At 38.8% G+C, this 10,792-nt stretch overlaps 1 protein-coding gene across 1 annotated transcript; it reads left to right on the plus strand.

The window, feature by feature from the left end:
* Window positions 1–1,156: 1,156 nt before the first annotated feature.
* Window positions 1,157–4,877, plus strand: SoxN (SRY-box transcription factor soxNeuro). Its single transcript, XM_030384847.2, is given in 1 exon segment — window positions 1,157–4,877. A coding segment is annotated over 1 exon segment (2,460 nt). The 5' UTR covers window positions 1,157–1,508; the 3' UTR covers window positions 3,969–4,877.
* The last annotated feature ends 5,915 nt before the right edge of the window (window positions 4,878–10,792 follow it).

Below are 10,792 nucleotides of genomic sequence, written 5' to 3' on the forward strand. Positions count from 1 at the left end.
ACACACAGGCACACACACTGGCGCACCGCACTATACCCGTTTGACTAGCCACCCTGAACATACACACGTATGCATGCGCGTGTGCTTGTGTGCGTGTAGCTCTGCGGCAAACGGCCTCAGTCTCAGCTGCTGGCAAGTCAGTCTCTCATTCGTCTCTCGTATTCGCTGTCGTCAGCACACGCGCACGCAACGAGCAACGGATTCGAGAGTTTCGTGTACGAGTTTTCGCCCTCACCTCGTCCAGCACACACACACACACACACGCGCACATAACGAAATACACATATATATTTATATATATATATATATACGCACGTCGTCGGTTATTCGCTTCGGTGACGGCGCTCGTTAACGCTTGGGAACAGGTTTCGCCGCTGTCCGTTCGCTCAACGGCGAAACAGAAAGGTGCTCAATTCCGCGTTGTGTGGAGGTATTTTTCGACGTCTCACGCAACGCGCTGATTTTTTGCCCAAATAGCAAAACTTCCCAAAAAAAAAGCAGATAATTACAAAGAAAGAAAAAACAACACAAAAACTTAAACAAATTTGTCAAAGCACATTTCGCGACGCGTTTTAATAAACAAATTTCAAGTGTTTTTGCGTTCAAAATAAAACAAGAAAAAATAATAGCTAAAGCAAATAGCAAAAGCTGTTGCAAAAGGCGAAAAGAAAAATTAAGATATATATCTATATATCATATACCTGCAAATATATGTGTGTCAATTGCCAAAACTTGTGGCGATTCCGAACAAATTCAAGTAGATAAATCAAAAAGAAATTCCAACAAGTGCAACATGGTTTCCCTAACAAATGTTCAAACAACTCATAGCCAATAAAATAAATAACTGATAAAGAAAAAACAACAAAAAATATTAATCAAAATTTAAAATACAAACAACTTTAACTAATTGAGCTCCGCATAGTAACTGGACTAAGGCAACTGTAAAAGTGGCAAACATCAAAAGTATCTGCAAGATACAAACGTGCATTTAACGGATTTAACACTAATTGAAGTGCTCTGGAGACTTTGAGGCGCCTACAGGTGCTTACGAAGAGTCGAAAAGTATCTGCGACAACTCAACTCAGCTACAAGAAAAAAGGAAGAGATACAAAAGTATCTTTCAGTTGCAAAAGTACTTTGATACGCAACGCATTGGAAAGAATCTACAGCTAAAGCATAGATATCCATGAGATACACAAAAGTATCTGCAAGTATTTAAAGTTGTTGTTGCCAGAATAAAAGTATCTACAGCTAAACAAAGGCAGCTGAAGCATCTGTATCTATGACATGCAAAAGTATCTGCAACAGAGCAAATGTATCTATTGATATTTATATAGTATCTAAATCACACTAGATACAATTCAACGGAGAATATTTGCCAGCATTGCGTTAGCTTAATGCCTAGCGCTTGAGAACCAATTGCCCAAGAGCCACAACAACAACAGCAGCAGCAGCAGCGACAAACGACAGCAAATAGATACGCAACAGCAACCACAACGCTTGCAACGATGCTGACGATGGAAGCGGACATGAAGTGCGGCATCCTGCCCGGCCAAATGCCGCCGCTGCACGGGCATGCACATGCCGCAGCTGCGGCCACATCATACTCGGCATTGGCGCCGCTGATGAATCTGGGCCCCTCCCATCTCACCCACTCGCACCTCAGCCAGCACAACCACCATCATCACCATCACCATCATATGAGCGCCCACATCGCGGCCAGCCAGAGTCCGAATCCGCTCAGCTCGCTGCAGTCGAGCATTGCCAATACGCTGAACGGCGCCACGCAACAGCAGCAGCAGCAGCAGAGCTCGCCGCTGCACAGCTCCAGTGAGCTGAGTCCGACGCAGAGCAGCATTGGCAGCCATCACATGACCTCACCCGTTAGCCATCATCAGCAGCAGCAACAGCAGCAGCAGCAGCAACAACAGCAACAGCAGCAGCAACACTCGCAGCATCCGTCGCTGATGGGCGCTGGCAGTGCTCTGAGCAGCATGACCGCCGGCAGCAACAACAACAACAACAACAACAGCGCCACAGCGAACAAGAATCAGCAGCACGCGGATCGCGTGAAGCGGCCAATGAATGCGTTCATGGTGTGGTCACGCGGCCAGCGTCGCAAAATGGCCTCCGACAATCCAAAGATGCACAACTCAGAGATATCGAAGCGCCTGGGCGCCCAGTGGAAGGATCTATCGGAGGCGGAGAAGCGGCCCTTCATCGATGAGGCGAAACGTCTGCGCGCCGTCCACATGAAGGAGCATCCGGATTACAAATATCGTCCGCGTCGCAAGACCAAAACCCTGACCAAAACCAAGGAGAAGTACCCAATGGGCGGCGCTGGGCTGATGCCCGGCCAGGGTCCGCCCGGCGGCCAGGTGGGCGATATGCCCGGCACACCGACACGCCTCGGCCAGCAGGTGGGCGGCGGCGTCGGTGGCATGTCACAGAATCAGACGAGCGGCGCATCGGCAGCGGCTGCTGCGGCGGCTGCTGCTGCCGCGGCCGCCCAACAGGTGCGCCCGAACATCCATCAGATGGGCGTGCCCAATGGCTACATGCCCAACGGCTATATGCATCCGGATCCTGCTGGCTATCAGACGCACTACATGAACTACGCGCCGCGCTACGAGATGACGCACATGTACAATGGCTACGGCATGTACGATACGGTTGCTGGCGGCCAGACATCGCCCTACGGCAGCAGCAGCCTGCAACAGCAGCAGCAGCAGCAGCCCGGATCCCCGTCGCCGTACGGCAGCGCCGGACTGCAGCAGCCGAGCAATGGTTCGCCGGCGCCGTATGGTGCACAGATATCCTGCCAGAGTCACAGTCCCAGCGATTCCAGCATCAAGTCAGAGCCCGTTTCGCCCAGTCCCAGTGCGATTGCACTGAACAACAACAACAACAATAATAATAACAACAACAATAATAACAACAACAATCACATCATGAAGCGGGAATATGTGACATCGGCGACGGCAGCGGCGGCCGCAGCGGCGGCAGCAGCTGGCGCCGGCACCGATCTCAACAATCTGATGAACATGTATCATCTGCACGACGCGCCCGAGCAGCAGCGCCACCTGATGCACTACCAGACGGCGTCGCCGGAGCTGCAGCAGCAGTCGATGCAGCACGTGATGCACCAGCACCAGCAGCAGCAGCAACAGCAGCAGCAATTGGCCCAGCAGCAACATCCGCAGCAACAACATGCGCAACAGCAGCACCTGCAACAGCAGCAGCAGCAACACCAGCAACATCAGCTGCATCAGCAATCGCTGCGCGCAATGGCGCCGCTGGCACATATGTGAGAAATGGCCAGCGCCTATGGAGCAGCCGCCGTTGGGTCTGTGACGCCGCCGCCGCCAACCGTTGCTGGCGCGTATATGCCAGCAGGGGCCGTGCAAGCAGCAGCGGCAGCAGCAGCCGCACAGCAACAGCAGCAGCAGCAGCAACAGTTGCTGAATGGCCGGCCAAGTCCGACGGCGTCGGGTTCGGGCTCGTCGGGCGGCCGCTCCTCGGCGCATTCGAGTGGTCATATTGCCACAGCGCATTCACCCGCCTTGGGGGCGGCTGCTGTTGCCGCTGCCGCCTATCAGTTGTCCGCAACAACAACAGCAGCAGCAGCAGCAGCCACCACCTCCTCCTCCGCTGCCGCCGGCGGCGCCGCTGCCTCCTCCTCAGTCGCTGCAACTAGCTGCCAAGCGGCCAGTGCATTCGCGGCCTCGGCCAGCATGCTGGACATGCAACAACAATTGGAGGAGCAACAGCAGCAGCAGCAGCAGCACTACCTGCAGCATCAGCAACATCTGCAGCAACAGCAACAGCAGCAGCAGCAGCATTTGCAGCATCATCATCAGCAGCAGCATCCGCATCCGCATCAGCATCAGCTGTATCATTATCATGCCACGCATCCGCAGCAGCTGCATGAGGCGAGCGCTGGCTTGTTGGATATATCCACATTGTAAATTATTGAAAATATATATATATATATATATAAATATATATACATTAATATATGTATAAATAGAACCTACACACACACACACACACATTTAGCGTTAATTGCAAGCATAAAACATAAACAATTTTTTAGCTTTAGTTGAACGAGAAAAACAAAAATTGAATTTCAATTGATAAATAAATACGATGATTATAATATTAAACGAAATGCATTTTACAATTAAGCATACGCACCGTTGTACCATACAAAGCGAACATCTTTCCACAATCCACACATTCCACAACTTGCATTCCACAAACAACATTTTTGCTAATGAGAAAACAACAACAACAACAAAACCTAAACGACAATTGTGTGATACAAAAAAATTGTTGCAAAAATACAAAAAAAAAAATTAAAATTAAAATTTAATATTTAAAAAAAATTGTTTCATGTTATTTTGATTTTTGTTTTTTTCTGCGCTGTACAAAACATATAAAAAAAAGAATTCGAATTTCTAAAGAAAAAAATGACACAAAAATAAGGAAGAAGCAGAGGAAGGAAAACAAATTCTATTTTATAGATTCTCTTATACATTAAGTAACTCTAATTATTATCTATTATATAAACAATTTAATTATAATTATTAATTATGCTTACGAAAATACTGCAAAGATGAAAAAAAAAAAAACAAAAGCATGAAAATAAAATAAAACACAATTAATTGTAATAAAAAGCATAAAAACAAAATCCATTATTATTATTATTATCATTATTATTATTATTATTATTAAAAGGCAAGCATCTACCACATAATATTAAAGAAGGAAGAAAAACAAAATTAATTATAATACAAACAAAATGTTAGTAAACCTAAAGAAAATTTAGTAAAAACAACTGAGAAAACCAGGCGCAAGGCAACCAACAAAAAGAAGAGTAAATGAAACAAAAACAAACAAAAAACAACACAGAAAACTGCTGCCAAAACGTCTGGTAAAAACACATTCAAAACCAGAAAAATAAACAAAACAAAAAAACACAAATAAAAAAAATCTTTACAAAAAAATATTTAAGTAACATTTTTTATTTACATTTTTATTGATATAAAACTTCTACTTTTAGATTTTTTTTAGGGTAAATATTTCAGTAATTAGAGACATTCACGAATATGAACGGAGCATATTAGTTTTATACAAAGTATGTTCGTCTTTCCAATCTTTTGACTGCAAACAGCTTTTGAGGCCAAGGCATGAGATTTGGAACATAATATTTCAAATGAGTCGTTTGATTTTCCTGATAAAGTTTTCAAGATATTCCTGATCTGCCCTTCTGTGACGGTTCAAATCGACAAATTCATCTTCCGGTATCTCATCAATCTATGAATTTGGAATATATACCTGGGTTAACAGTCAAAAATAAATTAAATGTAGCGAAGTAGATTTGAGCCCCATGTAGTAGAGGCGAATTGGGTAAAGCTTCTTTATCTACCTACTTTACTTTTAGAGCTAGACTCTCCAAATGTAATAATTGGATATTTTCTATTGATTTAATATACCAATTGGGGCATGACGAATTCGTTAATGGATCTGCAGGAGTATTCTAAAGTCGCCAATTCCCAAGCTGCAAAGTTCTTACTTGTTGGTTTTTTCTCCACTCGATTTGCCGTCGGCTCAACTAAATCCAAAGAAATGTTCTCTTATCTTTATTTCAACGTCACGTGTCAATTCGCTTGACATATTTATTTTTAAGATCTTCTTTTTTTGTTTATATACACGATTATAAATGTATACACATTTTCAATATCAAGTTCTATATTGTGTTAAATTAATAAAATGCTAAAATGCTATTTTGATATTTGAGATTTACGATGATATTTTATGGCGTTCACTTAGTTCCGTCAGCATACGAATTTGACTTGATTTCAGGATGAGCGGCCGCAGCGCAACGAAACCTGTTGATATGCATGTGATTTGCATCTTCTTACTCTTCTTCATCTCTATCTTCATGTTGTTGTGCCAGAATATTCAGTGGCTCTATAAAAATTCTTACTTCACTCTATCTCTACTTTAGTTGCGCTATTTAAAATACAAAATTCGCATCATTAACAAATGAAATGATTTAACAAAAAAACGTCGACCATTAAATGACATCAACAAACATAAACGAGCCACGACTATGTTTATTTTTCATTTATTTATTTTTATTACTTAGAATATCAATTTTATGATGTATTAAATTACCTTTTTAAGGGTCAACAGTCTGAAACCTAACAGTGCTAAACTGTTAAACATATGCAAAGACTTGAGCTGTAAGTAGAATTTTACCAGAAATACTGTTCGAGAATGTAAACAACAATTGAGCTTATTCTCTCTTTTGATAACACATTCCATTTTCTATTATCGATAAAAATAGATTGATTTTTTAACATTGAAGTTTTAATATTCATTAATTCAAAAATAATATTCAACTTTTGTTTTCGTAATGCCAACTGCTGATAAGATTTTTTCCGGAATATTCACAAAATTATTTATATTTACCAAACTGTAGCTGAAGATTTTGAAGCCTTGATAAACTCAAACTTGTTTTGCATATAGTTCAAATTTGAGTCTATAAATTGAATATTCATGAAAATTTCCTTACAAATGTATTCATGTTTTACTATTTAATTTAATTAAAAATTAATTTAAATTTTTACTAAGTAAGCTTGCCATTAACAACGTGCGTCATCAGGATTGGGCACACTTGAATATTTTCTATATTATAACGGCTATAGTATTAAAACTTGTTTCTGAGATACTTTGATTTATTTAAATTAAAGCAGAGTTCGGTATCATTTCAGAAAATAATTTTAAAGATATTTTTGAAAAAGATTTTATCAGAAACAGTTATCAAATATGTCTAAAAATATATCAGGTTGGCCCACTCAAATTTTGATTTGAATATCTCAGTCAAGTAACCAATAGCTCGAGGTATCCAATTTTTGGGGTAAGTGATGTATATATAGTAATATATAGTGCGATCTTTAGACAGAATGAATGCAGACAGACATAAAACTATATATATGTATATATATTTAATCTGTCTAGTTTTTCTTTGCTCTGGATCACCCAGCCGCAAAATATTAGTTATTATCAGCGGCTAATTTTAAAATCGTATTTTTTGCACTATTATTTACTTATTATTTTTTTTCTAATATTTATTTTTAAGCCCACAATTTACGTGACCGGAAGGCGGAGTTTTGTAGTTGTCGCCGTTGATTTAATGCTAATTATATTAATTTGCGATCTACTCGAGTGCATTTTGTGTACAAAAAATAGTTTACATACATATACATATTTGTAAATATATGTGTATAATTTTTTATATTTTTTATATGTATATATATAGCTCAAATGAAGTTAAGGTAATATTGACTCATCGAAATTTACAAAATTGTGCACAAACTTTCAAATAGATTTGACGAGTTCCACTTTAGCCTTTCCATTTTGATGACAATCCAGCGCATTTAGTTAGTTAATTCCACTCTAATTTTTATTTTTATATATGCCATACATATTTAGTTTACAAATGACCTCGCACTCTCATTAACAATCTATAACATTCATAAGATATTACTAATTTATGCCACAGACATCGGGGTAACAACTCGAAAATTGCCCACACTTTGGCCATTTGTACACAAAACGAAAGGAGAATACTAGTAAAACGACTTTTAAATACTCTATACACTCATTCACGAAATTGAAATGAGTATATTGGTATTGTGGAATTTCTGTCATACTATTCGTACAATACAAACCTTATGAATTTAAATATAAATAAGAACAATTCTTTCAAAAAATCTCTCGATTATCACGCTTGATTTATTATTGTAAATATTATCTATTATGCAGCTTTACCCTTGCCATGCATTTCATATACATAGATCCCATGCAACAACATAATAAAATTATAACACTTATTTATTATTTATGAAAATTGGCAATTCGGAAAGCAACAAAACACAGCTTTGGACACAAAGAGCTGAGCTGATGTCAAGACAATAAAAAAGCTGAATGTAATAATAAAAAGATTAGCAAAAAAAAGAAAACAAAGAAAAAAACTCGTAGACAAACAAAACAAATTATTTAAATTGTATAAATATTAAATAAACTTTGTCATTTTTTTATTTTTTTTCTGCTGATTATTGCAATTTTTATAAATGGCAGAAGAAATAAAAAAGGGAATAAAATTCGAGGGTAAAAAAGAAAAACAAATGTTGCACGGAATTGCAATTAAACTAAGCGAGGTCTGCTTATTTGATTTCAAAAGTAAACTATTTTATGTTAGTAGTTTTTTTCATAGTTTAATATTTCTGTTTCCAGGTATTTAAATATCATCGAAGCACCTCAGACTTTTTAAAATAAATTTTTAAATATAAGTCATCCTTGTATGTAAAAGTAATTTGCCATACTTATTAAACGTACCTCGTATATTATTAATATTTTTTAGGGCACTTTTTTTTAAATCAATTAGCTTTTAATTACAAATTATTATTTATTTTTTTTTTGTGCAAACCTATGCTTGATTAAAAATTCAATTTTGGTTTGATATTTTTTTTTTGCATCTTTTTGTTTTAATTCGAATTATTATGCTTTTTTTTTGTGGACTTTGTGATCGACAAATGAAACGGAATTTACATTTTTCGCAACTGAGTTTTTGTTTTGGGATTGTTTGATGCATGTTGAAAGCTGCGATTGCTGAGATACATGCATAATTAAATTGCATAAAATCAAATTTATTTCACTTTTACGGACGACATTTGTACGCTCGACAAAGTACAACAGATATCGAATATCTATGGCCGTAGCTACAGCGATACATATCGCTGCGATGAAATTCGAGTTGTTTGACATGCAAATCGTTTGTTTATTTTGTTTTAGCTCAGAGCAATATTTGATTTAGATTTATTTTTATTTTTACTGCGGTTTCTGTTGACATTACTTGTGGTTGTTGTTCCCTCTCTCTCTCTCTCTCTCTCTCTCTCTCTCTAATTAGCTGAAATGCTGCGTCGCTTTTCTATCTGTTGTGCTGACATTCATTGCAATTTGTGTGAAAATTAAGCAACAACACTTAATTTTGCCATGCAATCGGCGTTTGCAAATTAAATTAAATTCTAAACGAAGTTCGCAACGTTCTGCTCTTTGTTGTTGTTTTTGTTGTTGCTTTGGCTTTAGCGGCAGGTTCTGCTTGTCAGTTGCAGCTGAGTCATCCGACAGCGCATCTCTGACAGCGGCAGATCGTGAGAGTTTTGCAGTTGGAACAAGTTTATTTATGTCTAAGCTTGATTTATTCAATTAAGCACAAGAGCTCTTAATGATTTAAATATTAAAGTAAAGAATTCATTAACCATATAAAAAAGTGTATATATATTTTTATTTTACTATTTAATAATTTTTTATATAATACTTTAATATTTATAATTTGATTTATAATTTTTAGTATAATAATAAAAAATTTTCTATAAAAAATAATAAGTTTTTAAATCAAAAAAACCCATAAACTCATTATATATATTACATAATAATTATTTATATATTGCATTAGATTTATTTTGTACTGATTTTCACATGGAATGGAATCGCTTTCTTTCTCTGTCTCTCCGTTCTCTGCCATAAGGAAAATAAAATCATATTCAAAGACTGCTTAAGAGTTCTTCCGAGCTAAGCAAAGAGACAGGAAGATATTTATCCAATCAAATAAATTGCAAATTCACTTTTAGTTAATTAAAGTTCCACAAAATAAAACTTGGCTAGCAAATGTGACTAAGCCGAAGTTGAAGACCATTCGGAAGGGCCTTTATAGAGGGCAGTGGGAGGCGGCAGCAAGAAGGCGCCCTTTTAAGTAAGGGCACTCACGAACGCACTTTTTTTTTGTGTACTTTTTGTTCGACTACTTTTCAAAACTAGGTTAACAGACGGCGCAATGTTCAAAATGCTCGAGTTGATTCATAAGCCTAAAACTGTAACCAATTCCTCTCTTGGGGTTGGGTTAGTTTTTTCACTGCTCTTTTTTTGACACTGAAGCAACGTACATAAACAAATCGGATTAGTTGACAAACAGCAACAACAACTGAAACTGAACTGGGTAAAAAATAAATAGAAAAAAATCCAATTAGTTGTGCACCGTCGTGCAATGGCAACACTTTTAAACTGTTGTCAGCTCAAAGATACACACGCGTATCTGTAGCTGAAGCTGAATCTGAAGCTGTTCCATGTATCCGTATCTGTAGCTGTATCTGTATCTATATCGATTTGATTTGATGGATGTGTGGCATGCGTAAGAATTTATGTTGTACGGCTTGATCGATGGACCGCACACTGATTTATGTCTCATGCAAAATTTGTTGTCGCTCAGACTGCCTGGCGACCTGGCCAACTACCTACGGCCGGCCCATGCCTAAGCTGACACCTGCGCACACCTGCAGGGGAAAACCGGGCAGACAGGTAGGCAGCATGGTAATGAACCTCTAAAATCCACGCCTCGCTGCCAAATCCGGGCTCAAAGCAGGAAGAAGGAAGAAAACCAATACAGAAAGGGCTACAATAATATTCGCTCGCTGTGCGAATCGCAAAAGGTTGAAGCAGCAGCATCAGCATCAGCCCGAACAATAGGGTCTAAGCAAACAGGGCACATTATCATAATCACCAATAAAATTTGGATAGTGCACGAGGCTGGCTTAGCCAGCGACTCAACAGGTTGCAAAAATGCCAAAAAGTTTTGCAGCTTTGCGCGCTAAGACTTCCTCGATGCTCCTACTCTCCCGCTCTCTCTCTCTCCCTCTATCTCTCTCTGTCGCTGTGATTTCTG

This window comes from Drosophila navojoa, chromosome 3, assembly GCF_054131105.1.
Source record: "Drosophila navojoa isolate 15081-1374.11 chromosome 3, UAZ_NAV_1.0, whole genome shotgun sequence".
Taxonomy (NCBI): Eukaryota; Metazoa; Arthropoda; class Insecta; order Diptera; family Drosophilidae; genus Drosophila; species Drosophila navojoa.